The 27,095-nt window shown below is 50.0% G+C and overlaps 1 protein-coding gene across 1 annotated transcript; it reads right to left on the reverse strand.

Moving 5' to 3' along the window:
- On the reverse strand, positions 1–27,095 carry CLSTN3 (calsyntenin 3). Its single transcript, XM_084877968.1, has 18 exons — positions 26,728–27,095; positions 24,194–24,316; positions 23,552–23,747; positions 22,080–22,288; positions 21,685–21,834; positions 21,242–21,427; positions 20,278–20,559; positions 19,592–19,704; positions 16,457–16,619; positions 15,215–15,271; positions 14,222–14,379; positions 13,923–14,071; positions 9,189–9,415; positions 8,722–8,892; positions 7,762–7,907; positions 7,408–7,543; positions 422–624; positions 1–178 (listed from the first exon to the last, which is right to left on the reverse strand). Exons 1-18 carry the CDS (start codon positions 26,789–26,791, stop codon positions 38–40), a joined length of 2,874 nt encoding a protein of 957 aa, XP_084734094.1. The 5' UTR covers positions 26,792–27,095; the 3' UTR covers positions 1–37.

The following is a 27,095-nucleotide window of genomic DNA, read 5'->3' on the forward strand; positions in this document are numbered from 1 at the left end:
CTCTCTCTCTCTCTCTGTTTAGGGAGGGGTGTAGGCCTTAGTAGCGGTGTGGGGGGGTCTCAATGATGCGTCTCTCATCACTGCTGGGCGAGTCAGCTGCCTCTGAGTCACTGCTGTCCTCATCCTCCTGCTGGCCACCGGCAGTCCCCGCCACACAGGCTTGCCGATTCTGGTAGGACTGGGGAAGGCAGGAGTGGAGAAGAGAGGGGCTCAGAGACCTGACACAACCAGAGCCTCTCAGCCTCCCTTAGTCTCCTTCCCCCACCCTCTCCCACCTCCTTCCCCCGTACAAGCCTTTCTCCTTTCTACTCAGAGGCTCTGCCCAGAGCTTTCCTCCCAGCCATTCCTTAGAGGTCTTCGCTGTATATGCTGCAGCTGAATCTCGACCCTTCAGGCCTCCCCACTCCCCAGGGCCACTCACCTCCATGGGGTTCACGATGATGGTGAGAGCAGAGTCATCCCAGAAGAGGTCGGGGTCCTTGGGGTCACTGGAGGCCCCTGGGGGCCCACTGGCCCCCGAGACACGGCGGTGAAGGGAGTGGATTCTCACCAGGCCCAGGATGACCATGAGCACCAGGAAGCCCACACACACCACAATGATGAGAGTCGCTGCGCTGGGGACCACTGTGGGGAGAGCGTGCGGTAAGCAGACCGGGGCCAGGCCCACCGGAGGGGACTCAGCCCAGGGAGCAGGGAGGGGGTATCTCTGAATAAGAGAAGATCCATGATGACTCAGAAGAGGTGACTACCCTGGAGAAGCTAGAAGAAAAACAGAGCTGGAGAGGACCAGAGACCAAGAGAGAGGCTGTCGGCAGATTGGCTGCTGCTAGAGAGAGAGGGAAGGAGGTATGTAAATGAAGGCAGGGCAGGATGGGGAAGGGCTCCCAGCCCAGTGCTGTCAGGAGCAGCCTTGTTGTCAGCGAGGAGAGGGCAAGGTTTGGAACCTGCCCAGGTCATCTTCTCGGGACCACTTGGCCTAGGAATGAGCTGTTCAGTGCCCAATGAGAGGAGAGAGGCAGCTACATGGGCTTAATGGTGTGGGAGGAGAGAATGCCCAAGGCTGGGACAGGTCTAAGGGGCAAGGAGCAGCCCCTTCACTTACCCACCTGGATTGGACTCACTCCTGCTGGGTGCTGCCTCCCTCCTCCTCATGGGCTTAGGGCTCCGGGTCCTCCGATGCCTCTGCTCCTCCCTAACCTCCCTCTGCGGTACACCCCTCCTCACTTTGGCCCTCTCATGCCTCTGGTCCTGCAGCCCCACTTTGAGGCCCAGGCTCAGGGGAGCATGGACCTTGAAGGGCAGTGAGACATTGAAGGGCATGTGGACTCTCACATGGACCCTAGAGCTGATGGCAGAAAAGCAGATGTGCATGCACAGGTACATGCCCAGGAAGAGCGTGCGGGCACACGGCCCGACAAAGGTCGCCATACACTGCACCCAAGCCAGGCCTCTGCTGGCCCACACAGCTGCCTGCACCAGCCACCTGGCGGCCTGCTCACACACCAGGGTCAATGGGATGCGTCTGAGGGTCTCCAGAAAGGCAGCGAAGAGCCACAGGTGCAGCGTCACCCAGCTCCCTGCCAGCTGGGCACACCAGGCAACCCCCTGAAGGAGGATGTAAACAGCACAGACATGGACTGCGAGGGCAACAGAGCGAGCTGCTCTGAGCACAGCCCTGCCCACCCACTGCACACACACAAACAGCCCTCGGAGAAGCAGGAGGAGGCAGAGCTGGAGAGCCCACAGCCCCAGGGATAGCAGTTGGAGGCAGAGACCCCACATGTGCACACCCAGGCCCAGGGCCCTCACAGGCAGCTGGGTCACTACACCCCTCAGGGTGCACATCCTGCCCGCTGTCTTTGCTCCCAGCAGCTCACCTGACCACAGAGGCTCCATGAGGCCCAGACTCTGAGCAGTCCTGTTGCTGAGGAACTATTAAATGCATGGGTTCCCCCCCCCCCCCGCTTTCTCTCTCCCCCCTCACACTCTCTCTCTCTCTCTCTCTCTCTCTCTCTCTCTCTCTCTCTCTCTCTCTCTCTCTCTCACACACACACACACACACACACACACACACACACGTTATGTTCTGGTAACAGATATACCTCCTGGTCCTGAGTTTACCCTCAGCCTGTAAGACTCACATGTCAAGAGACAGAGCAGAGCGCAAAAAAAGCACACAGCACAGAAGCCCCACACACGCTGCTGCAGTCCCCTGCTTGCGGCAGCCAGCACACTCATGCTGCCACCACACACACCGCCACGCACTCCAGGGCCAACCAGGTGTGTGGAGAACGCCCAGCCTGAGCAGGCACACTAGCTTCACACCTCCCTAAGGCCACCCTGATGGGTCCCTGCCAAGTTGGTCCCCGTCCTGACCCATAGCCCACTTGGAGCCACTCTCCAGCTAGAGCTGACTCTGCCTAGCAGAGCAGGCAGCCTCCCTGGGCACTGGCTCCAGGGCAGAGATGAGCCTGGTTGGATCAGCATTTCTCAACATCCTGGGCATGGGGGAAGAAGAAAGAGGGAGACAGAGAAGACCTTTCTGCCCATCTGCAGGAAATAGTCTCTTCCCAAGTTGCTGGAAAATAAATCAATTTCACTAAAAAAGAGATGTTGACAGGAAGCCAGGAAGGCTGGTCAACAACCTTAATTGCTCTAACCTTTAGTTGAGATATTGTTAGCTGAAGCAGAATTTACCTTGTTTGTCCCATGAAAGTTTCTGTTATTTCCTGCCTAATGGCTACATGTAAATTTCTGTTTAGGTTGCCTAAGATGTTTTCCCCAAAGCCTCAATAAAAGGGGATGACAGGGCCAGAGCAGAGAGTAGTTCTCCCACTAGAGTTGGACTACTGCCTGGCCCCCCGTATCGCTAAATTGAATTTCTTCAAGTCTCAAGTCTCTTCATTTGTGTGCAGCCCTTCTCCAGAACCTGAACCCTGAATTGGAACTCTTTCTACGCGGGCCATGAAAGAGATTCCTATACCAAGTCTCCATGCCAATGAGCAAGAAGGAGGGGAGGGGGCACCAGCAGAATGCCCCTGTAGCTAAGCCCAGGCTCTAGAAGGAGTGGAGGCCACAGCAGGTAAACTTGCTCTGGGCACAATGACGACAAGCCAAACCTTCTGGTTTGTGCCTTAATCAAACGCATTTGGTCCATTTGAGACCCCAGCCTGGCAAAGGAAATCACAAGTTGATTGCCAGGACTAAGAAATGATGCGGGAAAGACAAAATGCCAGCACTCTATCGATAGGCCAATGAGCATGGTTCATTAGTTTAAAATGAGCAAAGGAGGCCAGGGAGGTGGAAGGTTAAATGAGCTACAGACAAAAATCAAGAGTTTTAACAATGAAGCAACCTTTCTTGCTGCATTAGATCTGAGCAGTCACTTCTGGCCTTCAATGACCTCCATAAGTGAACCTGAAAGGGTGTTTTAGCAAATGGCCCATGTGAACTCCTGGCTTCAACTGATGGTGAGGACACTGTGGAGAGCCCTGTCCACAGCTCTGCATGCCCCCTCTGTGAAGACCATCAGGAGAAACCTCTTTCTGCCCTTGGTCCCAGGGCTTCTCCTGAAATTCTGCTTGGCTCCTATCCTATGACCTTCATAACTTCTCAGGTTCCTCCTTGCTTTAGCGACAAGGAAGTTCAGAATCAGTATTTGACCCACTCTCGCAACTGCAGTCTCTGAGTATTTTATGAACTGGTTTAATCTTATTCTTCTTTCACCTTTGTCCTTTCTGCCGCACTTCCTAATTCGTTTTCTACCTTGATCCTATTACATTGTAGGTCTTTCTGAAAAGCCTTGTAGGAAACAAAGTAGGGAAATGGCTCCCAAACCTTGCTGCACACTGGAATCACTTAAGAATCTTTGAACCGAAACCAGTTTGGCTCAGTGGATAGAGCGTCAGCCTGCGGACTGCAAGGTCCCAGGTTTGATTCCAGTCAAGAGCACACATACCTTGATTTCGGGCATATCCCCAGAAGGGGGTGTGTAGGAGGCAGCTGATCGATGTTTCTAACTCTCTATCCCTCTCCCTTTCTCTCTGTAAAAAAAATCAATAAAATATATTTTTAAAATTAAAAAAATTTTTTTTTGAAAACCCTGATGCCTGGCTCCCACTGCCGGGCATTCTGATTTAACTGGTCTGGAGTGTAACCTAGGCACCAAATGTTTTTACAGCTCCCCAAGTGATACTGAGAAGCATCACACTTTTGGATAACTAGATAAATACTATCTTCATCATTCTGTCTCACCATTCTCAGACAACCATATTCTCCCTAATCCAAATTGCCCTAAACCACCCACCCACCCCCACTATTCAAATTCTCATCCTCTCTCATAGCCACACAAAATTCCTTCTATCCTTCAAAGTTGAAGTTCAAACTCTATGTGCACCACAAAACATTCCCTGACTGCCCCCCTTCACACGGATCTGTTTTCTGATGCACTTGGGAACTTCAGGGGAATCCACCTCCTGTCTCTTTGGAGGAAACGGTATCTCTCACTGCTTCTGCCTGGCTAGAGGAATTTGACATTGGAAAGCCTTAATTCTATAATACCACTCTTGGGATTGGGTGGGGGAAGAGATGGATTGCCTTGAGGCAGGTTTTATGAAGTGGATCTCCCGGTAAGCTCAGGAGATGTTACGGCCAATGACCCCAGGTGAACTAGGAACTCTGCACAATTCTCAACCCAAAATAAAGGGGAAAGCAAAAGCAGGTTGCGGCTCTCAGGTAGGATCTCAGAGCAAGGTTGGTTGGCCTGCACATCAGCTCAGAACAGTGGATGGGAAGGTGAAATAAGGAGGATACTTACCCCGGAGCACTGCCAGCTGGGGAGGGGGTGGGAGAGGGGAGGAAGGGCTGGTATACTTATAGAGGGACCTCCCCTGGGACCTCATGCCACAGAAAACAAAGACTGAAAAATCTCACCCAGCAACAATGCCAACAAAGATTTAGATTGAGCTTAATCTGTGTAGCAGGACCCAGTATCTAATCCAGACAAGGTGGAGTGGGCCAATTCAGGGGAAAGAACTGGAGAAAGAGCTAGGGAATCATGATAAGAAGAAAGACGTTGGCCCTGAGGGTTTATGGAACACAAACAAGTTTAGTTTGCTCACGTCTCTCTACCAACTAAAGGCCGAGGGAAGCCTGTCCAGCATGGCTCAGTGGTTGAGCACTGACCTGTGAACCAAGAAGTCATGGCTCGATTCCCAGTCAGGGCACATGCCTGGGTTGTGGGCTCCGTCCCCCGTGTGGGACTTGCAGGAAGCAGCCGATCAATGATTCTCTGCCATCATTCATGTTTCTCTCTCTCTCCCTATCCCCTCCTCTCTGAAATCAATAAAAAAATTAAAAAAAAAACACGAGTGAAGCTTCTTGGAACCTCTACAACTTGGTTATGCCTTGTACTCCCTCCTCATCCCTAGTTCCACCTGCTCGGCCACAGTGTCAGAGTAAAACACTTAAAAAGGCTTCTGCAGAAGGAAGAAGGGAGGCAGTACCAGGGATAGCAATACACAAACGATAGTGTAGCAGTGGCCACCGCCCACGGCAAGGAAGCCAGACTGAGTAAGAAGCTCTGGGAAGCCCTAGAAAGTATTGAGGCTGCCGAAACCTGTTTGGCTCAGTGGTAGAGCATTGATCTAAGGACTGAAAGGTCCCAGGTTCGATTCCGGTCAAGGGCATGTACATTGCTTACGGGCACATCCCCGGTAGGAGGTGTGCAAGAGGCAGCTGGTCGATGTTTCTAGCTCTCTATCTCTCTCCCTTCCTCTCTGTAAAAAAATCAATAAAATATATTAAATAAATAAATAAATAAATAAAATGTTCAATCTTTAAAGAAAAAAGAAAGTATTGAGGCTAATAATAGAGAGTGTGAGTGTGTGCGTGTGTGCGTGTGTGTGTGTGTGTGTGTGTGTGTGTGTGTGTGTGTGTGTTTAAGCATCTAATATAAATGGAGAGAGTATGAAGTGCACAGGCTCTGAGATTGCTGCCTGGATTTTAATCGTGGCTCCATCACTTTCTTAGGGTGTGATCTTAGCAAAGTCTTTAACCTCTCAGGGCTTCCTTCCCCTGCCTTTAAAGGGGATAATTCTCGTACCTATTTCATTTGTTGTGTGTAAGGACCAAATCAGTTAATATGTGTAAAAGCCCACAAGCATAGTGCCTGGCACACATGGATGTGGTTGCCGTTCTTATGACTGAATGCATTGAAGGGAGTGCGGTACTTTCAGGGCAGTGTTCACTGACAGAGGACTTCTTCCCACAAAGCATTCTTAGAAACCCTTAAGGAATTGCCTTCAGAGCCTATGATACACCTTTTGACATTTTTTTTCAAAAGTGACAAATCTGTGTCCTTTGAGATTAGGTTTAATGTTTAAAAATGCAAAATGACACCCACGCCAACTCTGACAAAACTGGATGGTGAAGTTGGGTAATACTGAACTGGGCCAAAAGCATGGTGCGTCCAAAAACATAAAATAAGTGCAACCTCCTCAATTGGTTTTGAAAGCAATCAAAAAGGGGATTTAAAGATCATTTTTAGCACTATCAGAGTAATTTTGCAGTTTTTAAAATGTGGGGAAGACTCATTTTATAATATTTGGTATAAATCTCAAGTTGCAAAATAATAGGATCCAAACTTTGTAAAAAGGGGGGGGGGGGGAAATGGGGATAGAAAAAAACTGGCACATAAAAAAAAACATATTAAAATGGTTTCCTCTCTGTGATAGAATCATGGCTGGGTTTTCTTCTTTACACTTGCAGTTTCTGGTTTCTCTGCTATTAAGCAACTCTTACTAGTACATGGGAATTTAGAGATTGTGTCACTGGTGAAGGACCATAGCCAGGGAAGGCGATTGCTTTGAAGGGCGGCACCTCATCTGCATGTTTACCCACGTGCTCATTTTGATTTAGAAACAGTCTTATGACTTTGTCCATAGCACGTGATTACACATGTCATAGTGCCAACTTTCCCCTGGGGGATAGGAACAGTATCCTGTAATTCTTTTAGATTCCTAATGGTACTTTAGGACAGTGTTGGCTTAATAATACTTGATAACTTCACTACCCAGGTTCCCTGGGTCCGGGCCTTACAGATATTGTTGTGGGAGGGCAGCAGGGGCAACAAAGGGTTGGCCTACCCCCCTCACTGACTTCATGATTCCTAGCACGAGTGTCCCTGCAATGACACACAGGATGTTCTTCACAAGGGAAAAGTGATGATCAGGGGAATAAAGAGAATACAGCCTTTAGGTAGAGCCTTTAGGTACCACAAGGGAGCAGAGCCCACTGCTCCACCCTGTCCCCCCCCTCCCCCCCCCCCCCGTCCCTGGGGTGGAGGGGGAGGTGCCTGTGCCCAGCCCCGTCCCCTGCCCCCTGCCCACCCCGCACAGCCTTACGTACTGGAGTTTCGGTGGGAGCTGGCCAAGCTGTGTCCAGCCATCTCAGGAGGAAGCAGGTGGCCACGGTGCAGGAACTGCTGGGAGCTGAGCACGTGGCTCGGGTGGGCAACCCGGTTCATGCTGTGCAGGACGTTGACCTGGGGAGGGAGGGCTTGTTGGGCACACACTCCTCCCCAGGTCCAACTCCATCTCCCGAAAGCCCTCTCTTAATCACTGCCCCATGGCTGCTGCTGCCCCACCCACCACCAGGGCCAGGAGTCCTCCCTGCTGTCATTTCCATTCCCACCGCCTATCGGTTCAGTCCACTCCACCCTGGCTCCTCCACCCTGTGGGAGAAAGGAGACTCTCTAGGTACCTCCACGATGAATTCATTGCTGGAGTAACGACCATTCATTTCTGAGCAGGAAAGCCGGAATTTCCTGGCATAGAGGGCAGCTCCGTGCCGCAGCCTATAATGAGCCTGCCTCAGGATCTCTTCATACACAGTGATGCTCTCCACCCCTGGAGGACGAGCAAGCAGCTCAGTGCGGGAGCCAGAGAAGAGGCCCAGGGCGGACTCTCTCTCTGACTCCCACCAGCCTAGAGTGGGTTTCTCCACCCTTCAACAGGAGTTCTCAGAGGAAGCAATGTCCCCTCTGCCCCCTCCCCAACCTGGCTCTAATGGACTGGAATGGGCTGCATTTCCTGCTCTGGTTTCCTCTCTAATGCTCTGTGGCTTCTGAGTAGGGATGGAGAGAAGGAAACCAGGGCCTTCTGCAGCACATTAAGGAGGTGGCAAGCAGGAGAGAAACAGAGAGAGGAGGAAATACAGAAATGACCAGGGAGGCTCTGGAAGGGACTGGGAATGGGAGGGGACTGGTGATGCCAATCAGCTTCCATCCTCCCTTATGGAGGACCCTTTGGAGAAGAGCAGGCTTCCTTTGGAAGTTTCCAAATCATTCCCACCTGTTAGATGACCTCCTAACAGAAAGCTATGCTGTTTATATAAGATGAGTGAGATGGAAGGGACACAGGATGGCTGATATCAAACAGGTAGAGAATTAGGAAGCTGGTCAAAGAAGGCTTGGCCAAAGGAGAGGTGGAGGTGAGCCAGGCTGTAGAGAGAAGAGGGAGAAAGGACCATTGGAGCCTAACCCTCAGTACATCTCCTCCAGGGTCAATCTAGAAGCCAAACAATCTTCCAGGCTGGGAAGATGTGAAATGTCACTTGGCCACAACCCTGGACCTGGAAGGGGGACCCTCTGGACTTCCCAGTACTTGGTCATGGGGAAGAGAACACACAGAAAAAGAGGAGAGGCTCTGGGGCCCCACTGACCAGCAATGGTGATGTAGGCAGACGTGTTGGTGAGCTCCAGCCCTCGCTGCTGCAAGGATGCCATGTCCAAGAGCAGGCTTTCCCGCTCTGGGTCTAGGTCATCCCCCACCAGAGAAATCTCACAGCCGTCCAGGTTGTGCACAATCTCATCTGACATGCGTGTATCTGTCACTGGATTGGAGAGAGTCAGAGTCTGGGTCAGAGTGAGGCCCACCTCATGGCCACTCTTCCTTCCCTTCCAGGGTCATTCCCTGGATGTCAGCTTCATTTTCAAGGACCCCATTACCCAACAATTTCCATCCACCTGTGAGCCTCCTACTGGCCCTTCTTCCTAATGGTAAGTGGTTCTAGTCAAGCAAATGCAGGATGAAGTTGCTGCTCGCATCCAGTCCCAGATTTTCTCCCTCGCTCTGGTGCCAGACAGGGACCCTCCTCGGGATGATCTCACTCCCTGGGGTCATCCTTACCTGTTCCCTGCCAACTCTCATCTTTTTTGGCCTCCACCTGGTGAGAAACGGAGCAAGTGATTTGAAGATCTGGGAACAGAGCGACCCCCTCGGATCCCTCGAAGTCCACAGCTGGGCGGGCAAAGTGAGCAGTGCCACTCAGCAGGATCTGAGGGGCATCGGGCTGGAGGACAACCACGTAGCCCTCCACTTCGGGGATGGAGACGCAAGACTCTTCACTGAAGCACCTATGTGAGAAATGGGAAGAGGCAGCTATGACCCCGAGACCCACTCCCTTAGAATCTATATTCTGTTTCATCCCTCTGGGCCTCCACCTCTACATAGAGCAGCCCATGTGGTGAGGAGAGGAAAGGGGAATAGTGTCCCTACATCACCACCATTACCCCCTCTAGTAGAGCTGAAGAGAGAGATACTGTCTCTCATGAAGATGCTACTATAAGAAAGATCAAAGGCAAAAAGTCAGGCAACCCTAACCTAAAGGGATGACCACATCACCAAAGTCTTATCCCAAAATTATGGAACATCTGGCAAACTTGTATTTTACAAGCTGAGCTTACAGAAATGTACATAACACACACAGTTCTTTATCCAAGAGGTGTTTTTCTTTTTCTTTTTTAAAAAATATATTTCATTGATTTTTTTTATAGACAGGAAGGGAGAGGGATAGAGAGTTAGAAATATCAATAAGAGGGAAACATCAATCAACTGCCTCCTGCACACACCCCACTGGGTATGTGCCCAGACAAGGTACATACCCTTGACTGGAATTGAACCTGGGACCCTTGAGTCCGCAGGCCAATGATCTAACCCACATGTGTCAAACACAAGGCCCGCAGGCCAAATCCAGCCCGCCAGGCCTTGCAATGTGGCCCGCACCGCGCTGTCATCACTGCACTCCGCTGTCAGTTTATGACATTGTCAGTTTATGACTGTTCAGTAAACCATTCGGCCCGCGATTTAGGCTGGATTTTAGATTTTGGACCCTTCTCTGATTGAGTTCGACACCCCTAATCTAACCAATAAGCCACACTGGCTAGGGCCAAGAGGTGTTTTTTCTTAAAGTGTGTTTAGTATAATATCTGCAGATATGTGCCTCAAAATATTCTCCACAAAAGGAGTTGGGGCCCTATCAAAAGATGTTTGCTGTCTTGATGAGTCTTCTGTTGACTCTCTTTTAATATCAGAGTAGCACACTTTGGTAGGTGAACTAATCTGACTATCACCTTCCCATGACACCTCGCTGATCTTGGTGCCGATACAAACTCTCCTAGAAAACTCAGCCAGGCTGAACCAACCAATGGCACAGCAGCTCAGGAACATGCTCCCAGGAACCCCTCTCACCCAATCCTATATTCATCCTATCTAATAAAAGAGTAATATGCAAATTGACTGTCACTCCAACACACAAGATGGCTACCCCCCTATGGTCAAAGATGGCTGCCCCTATGTGAACACAAGATGGCCGCCACAAGATGGACTGCAGGGAAGGGCAGTTGAGGGATCAGGCCTGAAGGGGAGGGCAATTAGGAGTGACTAGACTGGAAGGGGAGGGCAGTTAGGAGCAATCAGGCTGGCAAGGGAGCAGTTAGGCATCAATACGGCTGGCAGGAGAGTGGTTAGGGGGTGATCAGGCTAGCAGGCAAAAAGTGGTTAGGGGCAATCAGGAAGGCAGGCAGGTGAGCAGTTGGGAGCCAGCAGTCCTGGAATGTGAGAACTGGGCCTAAACAGGCAGTCAGACATCCCTCAAGGGGTCCAAGATTGGAGAGGGTGCAGGCTGGGCTGAGGAACACATACCCCCTGCCCCCGTGCATGAATTTTGTGCATTGGGCCTCTAGTAAATAGTAATTCTCACAGCATTTGCTGGTTTATGAAGCATTTTACCCATATGACTTCATTTATCTTTATTTCAATGCTGGAGGACAGGGATAAGAAAGCAAAGCTTTTAGGTCAATCATCTTGGCCATATAAGAAGCACGTGTCCTAGTCAAGGCTGAAACCGCTCTTCTTCTTCCAAGTCCACGATCTTTCCACTAAACTAAACCACAGCCATCATGTGGGTTCACACCACCCCAATCTATAATAATAAAAGTGTAATATGCTAATTAGCCCAGATGTCCTTCCAGACGAAGCTGGGGCTGCAAGGGAAGCCCGGGTCCTGGGTGGCCTGAAGCCTGGGTCCCAGCTGCCAGAGGGAAGCCAGTGCTAGCAGCCAGGGGAAGAAAGGCCTACTCTTGCATGAATTTTGTGTATCGGGCCTCTAGTTTATTTATAAGGAAATGTCCCCTTGAACAAGTTATCTTCATAAAGAAGTTGCTAATTCCAGGGCAGAGCTTATGGTACACATGCTTACCAAATGCCAACTGAATTGATTTTGCTAAGAAGACCATTATTGGTGTGCCTGAGCATGCCCAGCTTGACGGTGGGAGCCAAAAGAGAGAAGGGTAGCCTCAGCCGACACAATGAGCTCAGAGCCCCTAAAGGGACCAATGCCCACGGCTTACCGAGCTCCAGTGCCATAGGAAGCAGGGCCTACAACAGTTTACAGAGAGGAACGGAGAGGGATAGAGAGCTAGAAACATTGATGAGAGAGAAACATCAATCAGCTGCCTCTTGCACACCCCCTACTAGGGATGTGCCCACAACCAAGGTACATGCCCTTGACCGGATTCGAACCTGAGACCTTTCAGTCTGCAGGCCGATGCTCTATCCATCGAGCCAAACCGGTTTCGGCTAGCTCTCTTTTTTTGAGGTGTTGAAAAACTTCTAGATAGAGATTATAGCAAGCTGGTAGAAATTCAAGAGCTATGGGGAAAAGGACAAATCTAGAGAAAAAGATGGGGTAGCATCTGTTCTGGGGTTAATGCCGCAAGTAGATGGGCTTTCCTAGAAAGAGGTTAAAAAAATAATAATGACTGAATAGTTGTATTAACCTGGCTTTAAGAGGTCCGAGAACTGAACGCTGGAAGTTAGGGAAGCCACCTGAACTAGGGCAAGGATATGCGCCAGAGAAAAGGAAGTGCTGGTAGGTATTTGTCTCTCCCTGTTTTCTCATTCATACATGCACACAAATGCACAGCCTCTATATTTTCTCCCACAACCTCAAGAAAGTATTAGGGCAGCACTAACCAACCATATGGAAGCACTAGAACTGGAGAAATGAGAGTTCATTCTTTCTTAACCTCAGAAAGAAAACAACTGTACTAAAGGATCAATGTCAGTTCCCAGCCCTTGCATAAGCCTCTTCCCTGGGCAAGACAGAAGTTGGAGGATTCAGATAAGCCCATCGACAAAGGGGATGTCAAACTCCTCACCCTGTGGGACTACGCTTGCAGAGCTCCACCCTGAGCTAAGAGACAGCCCTCCCTTCTAACTTGGTCCTTGGCTGACTGAGGAGGATTAAGCCCTTCTTAACTGGGTGACAGCCCTCTAACACCTAGGGTTCTGACTAAAACATGATGGGACACATCCTCAGCTCTGATCTGTGCCCACATGACTTCATTCACCTGTGGCCTTCAACTCCACATCGTGACCACACCACCGACCAGCAGCCAGACTCCCCAAAGCCCCTGCCCCTGCCTTCCACTGCTCTAATTGTGAGGCCTGATCGTTACACCCAGTCACTGCCTAGGGCTCAGACCTCTCACATCTCCAAACCCACTCCCCCCAAGACAGGGACAAGTCAGCGGTGTTAACCTTCATACAGTTTATGGAGAAACTGAAGCAAAGTAAAGAAGAGAATGCTTACACAAGAATCCGGACACCTACATTGTGTGATCCACCCAGTAGATGGCAGTATCTCCTAAAAACTGCCCCATAAACATACTAAGGGGTGAAAATGCCTGTATAATAAGAGCTAAGTAGAGTAGGCATTCTATCAGGCATTTAATCTGGATTATATCATTTAGTTATAACAATTCCATGAGTTACATTCTATTGTTATCCTTGCTTTATCCTTTCGCATTTGTTCAATGTGAAAAAGCTAGTAATAGACTCTGTCTGTAACTATTATCCTTTCACTACCTCTCAATTAATCTGTATTTTTAAACACCAAATACACTTAAACCTTGAAGTAATGTATAATTTTTTAATGATCTCAAAATAATTCACTTAAAATGCAAAGGTCGGCAAGCTTTTTTCTGTGAAGGGCCAGACAGGAAATATTTTCAGCTTTTTGGCCATACAATCTCTGTCCCAACTACTCAGCCTGCCACCACAGTGAAAAAGCAGCCATAAATAATAAGCAGATAGAAGGACATGGCTGTGTTCTAATAAAACTTTATTTACAAAAACAGGCAGCGGGCCAGATTGAGACTTAGATCATCCAATTTGACCTTGCAAGAGCTTGATGAATCAAGGACAAAATAGGTGAAGCAACTAGAGCTATTCGCCTGATACCTTCAAAGCAATGAGTATTGAGTCAGAATTAATATCAGCTCTCCCAGATCCCAATCCAGTTCCTTCCCTGTCCCACTTTACGTATCAGCAGAGCTATGTGACTGACTCCCACCTCCTGCGTTTCAGTGAGAGGCACCGAGAAAGTTTAAATCTCTCAAGTCCTGCAAGTGTGGAAAGAGTAATATACATCAGTTGCTGGGAAATCAGTCTAGTCCAGGCTATGTCTACCAAGCAGGTCAAGTGTCCTCTCCCCATCCATTAAGTGAACTACCCTGACAGCCAAAGGGTTCTGACAGCCTGTGCCTACTCTGTGATTTGCCCACCCCACCCCACACTCACTTGACGGCAGTGGTGAGGCGCAGGGGCCTGACGCCAGGCGTGGCAAAGCGCAGAGTGTTCATGTAAGCCACATGCTGCAGGGCATGGTTGAAGGTCTCCACATCATCCCCCTCCAGGGTGAGCAGGGACTGCGAGGGGTTCACGTGGACCTGGGTCCCAGACACAGACACAGTTGAGAGCAAGGCCCAGGAGGCAAGAGAGGAAGGGAGCCGAGGTAGAAAGGTGGGACAAGGTTGGAGGATTGGGGAGGGAAGGGGGAGGCATGTCTGGAAGGAGTGGGCTGGAGGAAGGGGATATACCTTCATGCCTTTGCCCAGGCTCTCGAAATCCCTATAGTCCAGCCCCTCCCGACATGCATAGAGGCACTCGATGACCTCACGGCTCTCCAGGCGGCCTGAGCGCACGCTGAAACCAGCCAGGTAGCCATGAAAGTAGTGGTGGATCGGCAAGGGGTCTCCTAGGGCAGGAACACAGGGGCAGACGGGAGGTGAGAAGAAAGGAGGAATACAACAAGGAAAGGGACTAAGGGAAAGGGAGAAGAAAGAAAGCGCAGAAAGCTCGGGAAAGAAAATTCGAAGGAGAAAGGTGGAAACTAAAAGATGGAAAGAAGAGAGATGCAAGAGAAATGAGGCTACGTGGGAGACTGGAGAAGGCAGAGAGAGAGAGTTATAATAATAAAAGCGTAATATGTTAATTAGACCGGACATTCTTCCGGACGAAGCCCAGGCTGCAAGGGCTAGGCAAGCCGCTGCAGGTGCGAGGGCCGAGCCCCTTGTACGAATTTCATGCATCGGGCCTTTAGTACAGAATGAAACAAGGGGAGAAAAGGATGAAAAATAGAAGCAACAGAAATGATAAAAGCTTCCAGGACAGGGAAAAAGGGAAGAAGAAAAGCAAGACCCAGGGAGGAAAGAAGAGACACAACGAGGAAAAGGAGGAGACTGGTAGAGAGGGCATCTTTAGAAGCATGCAAGGAGACCAGGGTGAATGTGTGTGAGCTTCACAGATGCCCAGATCCTCCTGTGTGAACGACTCCCACCTCCTGCGTCTCAGCGAGAGAAACCCTTCACTTCATTCTGTAGGCAGGATGGGACACCCAGAGTCCAGCCAAACTCCATCTGGCCTGTCACCAAGGAAACCCTACCTTGCTGTAGTTCTCAGAGGCTCTGCCCCCTGGTGGCATGGGAAGCATAACTAACAAGGCTGAACAGGATTTGGTGTGGGAAAAGGCAGTGCAGAACAGAAAGTTAAGGTGAGAACTCTCTGGTCTCCAGTTCTTACACACAGAGTACCTTGTGTGGCATCCGTACTGTTGTCTCCACCTTTTTCTTTCTCCTTGTTCTTCTCCTCTGGAGGAGGGGAAAAAAGTGGCAGTGAGCTCGAAGTTGTAAGGACAGAATGACAGAGAAGAAGAAGAGGTCTTCCCTGCTCTGACCTGCCCTTGTAGGACTTGCAACCTCTTTATTTACTGATGAGAGAGAGAGAAAGAGAGAGAGAGAGAGAGAGAGAGAGAGAGAGAGAGAGAGAGAGAGAGAGAGAGAGAGAGAACGATTTATTGTTCCACTTATTTATGTATTCACTAGAGGCCCGGTGCATAAAAGTCATGCACTGGGGGGGAAAGGGGTCCCTCAGCCTGGCCTGTGCCCTCTTGCAGTCCAGGAGTCTTCGGGGTGTCTGACTGACGGCTTAGGTCCTCTCTCCATGGAGAGTGGGCCTAAGCCGTCAGTCACACATCTTTAGCGCAGCCGCAGAAGCAGGAGAGGTTCCTGCCACTGCCACTGCACTTGCCAGCCATGAGCCCGGCTTCTGGCTAAGCAGTGCTCCCCCTGTGGGAGCACACTGACCACCAGGGTGCAGCTCCTGCATTGAGCATCTGCCCTCTGGTGGTCAGTGCACATCATACCAACCAGTCAGTCCATTGTTCCACCACTAGATTGATTTGCATGTTAGCTTTTTATTATATAGGATTGGTTGTTTCTTGGATATGCTACCGGGGATCAAACCTGCAACCTTGGTGTATTGGGACAACCAACTGAGCTACCCAGCCAGGGCCCCAACCCTTTTTTTGTCATATCTTAATCCCTCCAGCCTCTAGTATAGACAAACCCCCAAATATGTTGCTGAGGAAACACAAGGGTTCTGGTAAGACAGACCGACACACACACTCTCCCAGAAGGAAAAAAAAAATAAGTGAAAGAAAAACTTCAAGTTGGAAGATTGATGACTCTCTGAAGGGTTACTGCCCTCCAACAGGGTAAAGGGCTGTGGAAATCATATTCACTGTGATGGGACAGAGTGAAAAGTGGCCGAAGTGACAGAAAGATTCCCAGGATGCCTGAGAAGGAAAATTTTCCAACTCAGAGGTGATGACCAGTGAGATAGGTAGGGGACATAGGGGGCTGTGGTGTCCACTGGAGATCTTTTTGAGTCACCCTGCCCAACTGCATGAAGTCAGGCTGTCCTTGCTCCTTCACTAATCCTAAGCCACTAGGCTCCAACCTTCAGTGTCTTCACGGAGCAACTCAGGGACTTACCAGTCCAGCAGGCCCCGATCATGAGAGCAGGCTCCTTTCGGGGTGGGTGGATGAGACCATTGTCATGGATTAGAGCAGGGTCAAAGGAGATGCCATCAGCATAGAGTGTGACTGTGGGGAACTCAAGGTTCAAAGCATAGTGGTGCCACTCGTCATCGCAGACCTGGGGGAACAGGATAGGGGTATGTTCCCTCAGTGACTTCATCTTCAGGGAACTAACACGAGGCACTGCCCCTTCTCCTGAGACTCAAGGGACAATCCCTACCCTGTTTCCCCGAAAATAAGACAGTATCTTATATTAATTTTTTCTCCTAAAGTTGTGCTAGGTCTTATTTTCAGGGGATGTCTTATCTTTCCATGCGCTAGGTCTTATTTTCGGAAGATGTCTTATTTTCGGGGAAACACAGTAGTATTCCCAGTTCTATCATCAGGACTTACTAGGGAATTATTGGCTACCCAGTTCAAGGAATAGCATCCTTGTGCAAAATCTATCAGGCAGCCAACCTAATACCTAAAATTCCACTCTTCAGGTAAATCGTTAAAACTATAAACATTTCTAAGAGGAGTAACATGCTATTTTATGAATTAATTTTCCCAAAATAATTTATGCTTAGAACATAACAAATTCTTTCCTATTTCAGGGCTTTTACATCTGTTTCTTCTCTACCAGTCCCATCCTACAGGACTGAGCTTACATCTCTCCTCAATCACCTTCCCCGGACATCCAATGTAAGGTAAGTTCCCCCATCTTTGCCTTCCCCTTTTTCCTACTTCAGTACCTTACTCTTTCAGAGCATTTATCACAATTTATCATTTTTATATGTCTGCTTACTTTCTAAAAATATCTCTCCAACTAAAATGTAACCTTAATAAAGGCAAAGACTTTGTTCCATCTCAAATTCTGTTGTATCCCCAGAATCTAGCAGATTAACAAGGACTTAATTGATATTTAATACGTATTTGTTGAATAAATAAAAGTAAAAGAAAAATAAGGAGTAATGTTACCAATATTAGCAACATGGCAGAAGATCAAGAAGTAGCAAATGGCAGACTTTCTCTTTTTTTAATAGTACCACAAAAGGCAGAAGCTTTTGTAAATAGCCCTCAACTATCCAATTTGTGGGTTTTCTAGGCCCTTCATTTCCCATTCTCTCTCCTCCACTTCCTGCCTTTTTTCAGCCATTTGCTTAACCAGCCACTCCACCAGAGGTTTAATGGGTTTCCATGGGGAGATGGAAACCCATTAGTCCCCACTAGTCCTTGTGGTTAGCTTGAAGAATGCAACTGTTGGCTCAAGAGAGAAATTTACTGTTTTGTTTTGGGGGATTTGGGTCCATTTTTATTTATCCTTCATAATCACAGATAGTAACAATAAGAAATAACATGCATAGAGTCCTTTCCAGTCTATGGTCATGTGTGGAATAATGACATTTTGGTCAACAATCTATCATATATACAATGGTGGTCCTATAAGATTATAATGGAGCTAAAAAATTCCTGTCACCTAGTGACATCATAGCTGTCATAACATCACAGTGCAGCACATTACTCACTTGTTTGTGGTGACGCTGGTGTAAACAAGCCTACTGTGCTGCCAGTTATATCAATATATAGAATATTCTATCTAATAAGAGAGTAATATGCAAATTGACTGTCCTCCAACACACAAGATGGCTGCCCCCATGTGGACATAAGATGGCTGCCACAAGATAGCCAGCAGGGGAGGGCAGTTTGGAAGGACCAGGCCTGCAAGGGAGGGCAGTTGGGGGTGATCAAGCCTGCAGAGAAGGACAGTTGTGGGGGAGGGGGACCCAGGTCTCAGGGGAGGGTAGTTAGGGGGGACCAGGCCTGCAGGAGAGGACAGTTTGGGGGGACCCAGGACTGCAGGAGAGGGCAGTTGGGAGGGGGGAGGGGACCAGAGCAGTAGGGAAGAACAATTAGGGGTGATGAGGCTAGCAGGGGAGGGCAGTTAGGGGTGACAAGGTTGGCAGGGGAGGGCAGTTGGGGGGGAACAGGCCTTCAGAGGTGGGCAGTTAGGGGCAATTGGGCTGGCAGGGGAGCAATTAGGCATCAATCAGGCTGGCATGGGAGTGGTTAGGAGGTTATCAGGCTGGCAGGCAGAAGCAGTTAGAGGCAATCAGGAAGGCAGGCAGGTGAGCAGTTGGGAGCCAGCAGTCCTGGATTGTGAGAGGGATGTCCGACTGCCCGTTTAAACTTACATAGTACTTCATAATGATAATAAATAATTATGTTACTGGTTTATGTACTTACTATACTATACTTTTTATCATTATTTCAGAGTGTAGTCTTTCTACTCATAAAAATTTTTTTTTGTAAAACAGTATTAACTGTTACGCCAGCAGCAGCCTCAGATTTCTCGTGTTTATCATGGGCCTGGATTGCATCATTTTCTCTTGTGCTTGACTTAACCTAGTGTGGTTTTACACAGTAACATGCTGTATAGGCCTGTAGCCTAGGAGCAATAGGCTAGCCTATATGTGTAATCGGTTTCTGTAAGTGTACTCTATGATGTTCACACAACAACGAAATTGCCTAACAATGCATTTCTTAGAACATATTCTGTCATTAAGCAGGGATAGCAGTATAATAAAGGTCTAGCGTGTCATTTAATCCTATAACAACCCTGAATATAGAATTCTTATTATCCCCATTTAATAGGTAAACAAACTGAAGTTTAGATATATTAACCAAGTTTCCAGAGCTAGTAAGTTCCCCTGGCAGAACTCAAACCCAATCTGTGTACCTCAGAATTACTTATTTTTTCAATTACAACATGCTGACTGCTTGAGAGTCAGAGACATGTACTGTTAAGGTTATAGATCTGAAAGAGCTTAAATAAAACAAGAGGGGGGGGGAGGAAATGGTTGGTTGGGTTTGATGTTAGTAGTTTTTTGTTTCCTATTTCCTTTTAATCCAGGAGTGCTTTCTGCAGAAGACAAGCCTTGGAAATAGGAAACAAGAGAACCTAAGGGTATAAGGGTGAGGAACAGAAAGTGGAACATGAAAGAGAGGGCATGGGGCAACCAAAAAAAAAAAAAAAAAAAAACTCAAATCCCTGCTCTATGCTTCTTCTCCCCTGAAAGCAAGTTACCCATCTTTCTGGCACTGGCTCACCTGCTCCAGCTTCCAGAGGAACTTGACTGGGCGAGCACTCTCCAGCAGAGGCCAGTAGAGGAAGGAAATCCTGCAGCCATGCACCGTCAGGGAGTAGTGAGAGAAGCCATCCTCTGAGGGCAGAGGATAGGGATGGGAGTCAAACACAGGGTCTGGGGCAAGAACAGGTTCAAAGCACCAAAGGGAGAGGACACTGGGTTCTCTTTGCCCTCTCATGCACTCTCTCATTCCTGCATTCACTAGTCTTCTCCCCCCAACACACACACACACACACACACACACACACACACACACACACACCTACGTCCAGTTCAGGTGATAACAAGAGCTTCTTGGGCACTCTGATTGACTGAGGGGGGACACCAGCCAGCCTGCTCCCACCCATAGTGAAAGGGTTTCAATGGGAGCAGATTCAGGGGGCAGTTTATAGTGGGATGCAGAAAGACTGGGCACCCGCAAGTGAGATGGCAGAGAGCAGTCCCACTGCACTCTGAGAGCAGTAGGATCTCAACTTCTCATCTTGAGAGCCAATCAAAGAATTTCAGGAAGTATCAAACCTAGCACTGCCATTTTACAGGTGCAGCAAGAGGAAGTGGCCCATTCACAGTCACGGACTAGACAGTTCTAAAGGCCAGACAAGAAGCCAGTATCCCCACTCTCCGACCAGTGCCCTGAGCAAGGCTCACCATTCTGGACAGTGTTACACACGATCGTTTCCTCTTCCTTCTTGCCCTTATTGGGAGTTACACCGTGCTTCATCCAGAAGGACAGGGTAAAGTGGTCACTGAGGTTGTCCTGGGGCCCCGAGCCCAGCCCCGACGTGCCACCCAGGGGCACCTGCACAGCTTGGGTGCCGTTGAACCAGTAGATAAGACTGCTGTCCTGGCTGTAGTGCACCGAGAGTCCTGCCGTCCAGTTGGCATTGGGGCCAGGCATGGGCAACAGGTCCACCTCCCCGGTGGCAGCACCTGCAGGAGCCCCAGAAGGCACACATGTCAGAGCTGAGCAGCAGCAGATTGGGAACTGGGGAGTAGGCAGGGGAAGAGTGACTAATGAGAAAAAAATCTCCCACAGTTCATCTCACCACCTCTTCCGGCCTTCCAAAGACAAGAGAGGAATGGACCTCTCTTTTATTTTTTTATTTTTAAAAATATATATATTTTATTGATGTTTTACAGAGAGAAAGGGAGAAAGATAGAAAGTTAGAAACATCGATGAGAGAGAAACATTGACCAGCTGCGTCCTGCACACCCCCTAATGGGGATGTGCCCACAACCTAAGATACATGCCCTTGACCGGAATCAAACCTGGGACCCTTCAGTCCGCAGGCCGACGCTCTATTCACTGAGCCAAACCAGTCTCAGCATGGACCTCTCTTTCTCATTCTCCAACTTTTCCTCTCTCCCTATCATTTTCCCACAATGTATTATCTGGTGATCATTTTGTGCTACAATTATGCATCTTTGCCAACAACATATTTATTTGATCTTTGGATCACAAAAGCTAACTACATGCCACAACCCCTGTGAATATATACACCTGGATGGACAAAAGGAGATACAGTGCAGATTCTTAAAACAGAGGTAGAGGAGGGTCATGTAAAGGCTGGGTGGGGAGGGGCAGGACTAGGGGTTGGGGCTGCACACCCACCACAGAGTTTCCGCAACGCCCGCTCAGAGTAGTTGTCTCGGTCACAGCCTTTGGCCACGTGGCTGGTCTGCAGCTCTATGGTGGCCTGGATATTCCAGAGAGGTTCGTCGCAGGTCTCCAGGCGGATACCAGGGAACAAAGCCAAGCTCCCGGCGCCTGGTGCATATTCAATCCTTTTGTTCCAGCCTGCATGGGGGAGAGGGAGAGAGCAGTGGAGAGACAGAAGAAGAAGGCAGCCCCTCCTATCTACCCATTCTGCTCTTGCTATTCCACTGACTCATCCTACAAAAATGGCTGCCCAGGGTAGACAGTTACAAGCCTGAACCTAAATACCCCTCCCCGGACTCCTAGCCTAGCTCCCAGGACTGTCAGAAGCAACGAAAAGTGAGATGAAGGTGAAAAATGACTCGCACGATGATGAGTCACAGAGCAGGGCTCCTCACCTTGCCAGCTGGGTTTGCAGGTGGGCTTCACCTGGATCTCCACCTGGGCGTCGTCTGCCGCCCGCTTCTTCCCACAGTCGTAAGCTGTCACCGTAAACTTGTAGAGCTTCTCACCGCTGTACTGCAGCTTCTCTGTGTTCTCAATGTTCCCTGGGGTTGGGGATGGGGGAGGATTGAGATGGTCAGAAGCACTAAAGAAAACCTAGGGAGACAAAGGGGGCAGGGGCCTCAGGAGCTAACTAAGCAGCAGGGAGCGGAAGAGAAGGTATGGGGGGGAAGAGGGGGGAGGGCTCCACATCTGGAAAGGAGGGTGTGCAGGGCAGAGAAGTGAATAGCTCAACCCTGGGGTGTCCTGAGGGATATGGGTGCACAAGATGGACAGGGGCTGGACTCACCATCGTTGTCAATGAGGAAAGGGGTGTTGGGTGTGAGGATCTCGTAGTAGCAGATCTGGCTGTACTGGGGGGAGCAGTCACCATCAATGGCTTCCACCCGCAGGATGCGGTCATACAGCTTCCCCTCAGTCACTGCAGCTCGGTACAGCCGCTCCACAAACACGGGGGCAAACTCGTTCACATCATTGACACGCACGTGAACAGTCGCCCTGCAGGTGCCAGAGCAGGAGAGGAGGGGAGAGAACGAGTCAGCCATCCTCATGCTGGAGACTCCAAAGAGGCACAAGCAGAAATCCAGACAGGGAATCAGAGCAGGAGGGAGGCAGTCTGTCCCTTAGCTTGGGACAGTCAGGCACCTCGAGGGAGAGGGCCCTCACGGGAACTGTGCCAAGGAAAGGATGTCTGTGGGGAGGGATAAGAACCACCCCGCGGTGACACCAACACTGATCTTGATGGCTTCTGTACAAAAAAGGTTGGGGCTGCCCAGATGAGGGGTGACAGGATTTGGGGCCCAGCAGGTCATTCCTTCACAGCAATCGGATCCAATGAGATAATCAATGAAGACGCAGGGTAAAGGCCAAGTTAAAAACCAACCATGGGAAAGGAAGTGGCATTTGCACAAAAGCCATGTCATCTGACATGAGCGGTACACAGGAGACAACTATTGCCTTCTGTGAACAAGTGTACAATATGCATGTCAGCTGCGGGCCCCTGCCCCCCTCCGCACCCCACAGGGCAAGTGAAGCTCAGGCTAACCCTTTGTGCTGAGGCCTGCCCCTCGCCAAGATCCAGGCACCCAGGACCCAAGAGGCAAAGCTCCTGCCTCCAAATAGGAAACTGAGTCACAAAGAGCCGTTTATCTCCAGGGCCTCTTAGCAACCCAGGAATCCTGATGGCCAATTTTCACCCAGTCTCACATGAGAAGTTAGCTTGGCGCAAAGGAGTCCCGGGTCCCAGCCTCTCTCGTGCTGTAGCCAGCCCCTGCCCACCCTCACGCAGAGCGCTGTGTGTGTTAGGATGGTGTGAGTGTGGTCACACTGCAGATAGACAGGTGGGACGGTAGTAAGGAATCTACAGTGCTCCTTCCTTTCCTCCTTGCTCTCTTGGTCATCGTGACGCCCGTGTATTGAGCCCATTACCGTCTGTCAGGCACCGTGGTGCATGCTTTTTATACACACCTTCTCCTTTCATCTTCACAGCAACCTAAAGACGTAGGTGGCATCATTATTTCTATTTTACAGATAAGAAAAGCAGATCCAGAAAGGCTAAGTTGCCCAAGGCCATAAGAGGCAGAGACAGGATTAGATCCCACTAAGTTCTACTATATAACTCTATCTCCTGTCCCTAAACCCTATAAACAGAGAGGGAACAGACAGATAACATTCAATGACAGCACAGAGGGAGGATGGTGAGGGGCTTGGAAGGAGGGAGGAGACCCTGCAGCAGGGGGCACAGGACAAGGGCTTCCTCACTTGTGGGACTTCTTGGTGTTGGCTCCATCAGGGCCCTCGCCACAGTCATAGGCCTGGATGGTGAAAGTGTGCTCCTTCTGGGCCTCGCAGTCCACTGGCTCCTTGGCCCGAATCAGCCCTTCTCCTGTTGCCTTGTCCAGGATCACAGCCTCAAAAGGCACCCCAGACCCATGGATCCGGAAGCCACAAATCTCACCTGGCCAAGGGGGCAGGGAAAGATGAGGCTCTTGCACTACCTCCAGCATTTCCTTCCAGCCTCAGTCTCCCTGCCTCAGATTCCTCTCCTCCCAAACCCAGTCCTTTTTGTGCACCTGAAGACAATAATTACCAGGTATACAGCTCCATACCAGCTTTCCTGATCAACAACCTCTCAGAGGTACCAGGTCTGAGATCTGGCAAAATCTTGATGCATTTAACCCCTGCCCTGCCCATGTTCTCTCTGGTTGCCTTTACTCATCAACCACCAGCTTCGATGTAGCCCTTTCTACTCCTTGAGCCAACTTCGTCTTCCACTTTCCAAGGCCTCTTTCCCACTTCCTTATTGCTCTCCCACCCAGGACCTCTCCTCTCCTCCCCTGCCCTATACCCTCCCAACCACTTTTCTCTGTCCTACCCACCTTGCAATCCACCAATCCCAATTACCTGCATAGCGCAGGGGGGCGTCCTTGTCCAGGGCGAAGAGTGGTGGGTTCAGCAGGACCGTGTTGTCATTCTCCATGACGATGCCCTGGTATTCCGCCTCAATCCATGGCTTGTGCTTGTTGGCTGAGTCCCGACCAAGGGAGAGGAGAGGAAGAACCTGTGAGCTCGCCTGCCACTCCCACAAAACCCTCATTGACTCAGACAAACTCACACTCCAATATCACTACCCTTTCCACACCCTGCAGAAGCACCTGCAGGTGGAAAAAAAAAAAAAATGAGGACAAGAAATCAGCTATTAAAGGAGTCAGAAGGTCTGAGGGAGGTCACAGCCTTCTCCTATGGCAAGACAGAAAGTTTCCATGGCAACAGTCTGCCCTGAAGAGAGGGATGGGTCTTCTAACTTCTCCAGGAAACATGGTCTGAGGGTGGAGAATATTCTTTAGGGATTTCAAGTGCTGGAGAATGGAGACTGGGGAATTCAGGAAACAGTGGTGGGCCATCAGAAGGCCCTGGGGAAGGGAAGGCATAGATTAAGGGCAGAGTTGATATTAGAAAAAAGTAGATTTAGAAGTTTCCTGAGATCCTGATGGTTTATCTTCTCCATCACCACTATCACTACCCCATTCAATCCTGATCCCTTCACTCTGCACTTCTCCCAGCCAAGCCCCAACCTAAGGCCATTCTCCCAGAGTGGAGGGAAGAGGGGGAAAGAGAGAAGAGAAAATATATAGGACAGAGGGAGGGGGACAGAGAAGGGCAGAGATAGAGCGGAGGAATCAATGCCAAATAACTGGACCCAACAGAGCCAACATCCTAAGGGATTATCGAGCTGGCCTAGAAACAGGACAAATCTCCTCCCTGCTTCTCACCCCCACAGCCATGAGAACACAATCGTAACCAACACATTTCTATGTTCCCCCCACCAAGGTGACCAAACCCCACACTCCCTGAACCCCACTTTTTATATAGTCTCATGACGTAGTCCAAACTCTTGCCTACTCCATCCTCCTTCCCTCCAACCACCAGCCAATTCTGGATGGATGTGGGACTCACTCAGCCTCCAAATCCCCCCTATCTCTCCTTCCAGACTTAGCTCCACTGTGTTTCCTGCCAGGTCCAATTTCCCACTAGCCTGGTAAGAGGCTACGGGGAAAGCACGGCATGTTCCCTTCCCTTCCTCCATCACCTCCCAACCCCAGCCCCCACTGCCTGCTCTATCTAATCCTGTCATGCCAACCCTCAGGCTCCCAAGCTCATTTATGATGGCCGTCAGCAGGCCATGGGCAGAGAAGGACATCATCCAAAAGGATGTCACCAAAGGAAACTCGTCCCCAGAATGTCATGGTGAGCAAGAAATCCTGATATCCATTTTTCCCTTCAACCCTATCCCAAAAAAGCCTTCTTGTATCTGAAAGTCTGCCCCTTTCCTCCTCATGACTACCACCTCCCCCTTCTCTAGTGGCAGAGGAGAAAGCCACAAGACGGTGCTCAGGAGGCAGCACAGGAAATGGCAGGAGGCTAGAAAACCAGACGGAGGTCAGAGATTGAGGGGAGGCACACAGCAAGGTCAGCACTGGCACCCTCTTCACAGCTCACCCCTGACCCTGCTCCTCTCCTCTTGGCCACCAGCTCTCTCCTTGTATCCATCTCCTTTCGCTCACACCTAGGCTCCCTGTCTTTTCCTTCCTTGACTTTCCTCCTCCCACTCCTCTCACCCGTTCTTCTTGATTTCCCTTTCATTTCTCTCTCTCTCTTTTTTAGTCTCCACTCTTACCCTTCCCAAACCCTTCTTATCCCCCTCCCATGCCTCATCTCCCTTCTCCTTCTCAGCTTTCCCCCTCCGCACTCATTTAGCTCCCCCACACACCCACTTTCGCCCTTTCCTGCCTTTCTCCACCTACCTGAGGCCTCTTCCTCCGTCCCCTCCATTTTTCCCTCCCTCTTGGTCCCTCTGTGGGCCTCACCCAGCTGAATGTATCTGCTGTCTGCCAGAGAGGGCAGCTCTGGCAACCCACAACCCAGCTGCATGCAGGCATAAGGGTATAGATGCAGAGGAACACGCCAAAACATACGTGCTCCGAATTGCTGAGCTGCAATGAACAGTTTCTTCCTAGGATGGGATGGAGATGAACCCAATGGATCTGCCACACACCCTTAATGCACGTACACCCCACTGGAAATGGAGAACCACCCAGAGATGTACAACGACCCTCAGGGCAAGTCCTTCTGAGACCTGACATATCTCCAACAGGGAGAAATTGGGAGGGAGGGAGGCAGAAACCCCAGGATGGGAATAGGGACCAAAGAAACCTATGGGTAAAGACAGACAAGGCAGGAGGATGTGATGGAGGGAGTGGGGGGTGAGGGGGGTAGTTCAAAGGAAAGAAGGGGTAAGTCTGAGAAAATGGATGGGAAGGGGAATGGTGGGAAGAAATGACACCTGTCATGTGCCAGAGAGCCTCATGGCTCCTGCTCACCTCTACCCCACAGTGTTCTCTTTTAGTGCCCCCCCCACCCCACCCTACCTCACTCACCTTTGTTACAGGAGCTGGAGGGAAGAAGGGAGGCCAGCAAGAGGGGCAGCAGCAGGAGGGTCATGGTGAGGTGTGGTAAAGAGCAGGGCAGGGCCAGGCGATGGCTCTCTCCTGGGAGCCACAAGCCCACTTACTGCTCCTTGGGGGAGGGATGCAGGGGACCTCCAAGGAGGGGAGGGAAGACAGAGGGCAGGAGGGCAGAGGCAGAAGGAGCCTGCCGCCCACACTAGTCCATGGAGCCCACCTGGGCAGACCCCAACCTGGGTGGCTGAGGTGGGGGGGCTTGCAGTGGTTCGTCGTTTGCTCTTGGGCCCGGCTTCCTCGCTCTTGCGCGCTCTCTCTCATTCCCATCCCCTCTACTGCAGGAT

This window comes from Pipistrellus hanaki (genome assembly GCF_964339955.1).
Source record: "Pipistrellus hanaki genome assembly, chromosome: 3".
NCBI lineage: Eukaryota > Metazoa > Chordata > Mammalia > Chiroptera > Vespertilionidae > Pipistrellus > Pipistrellus hanaki.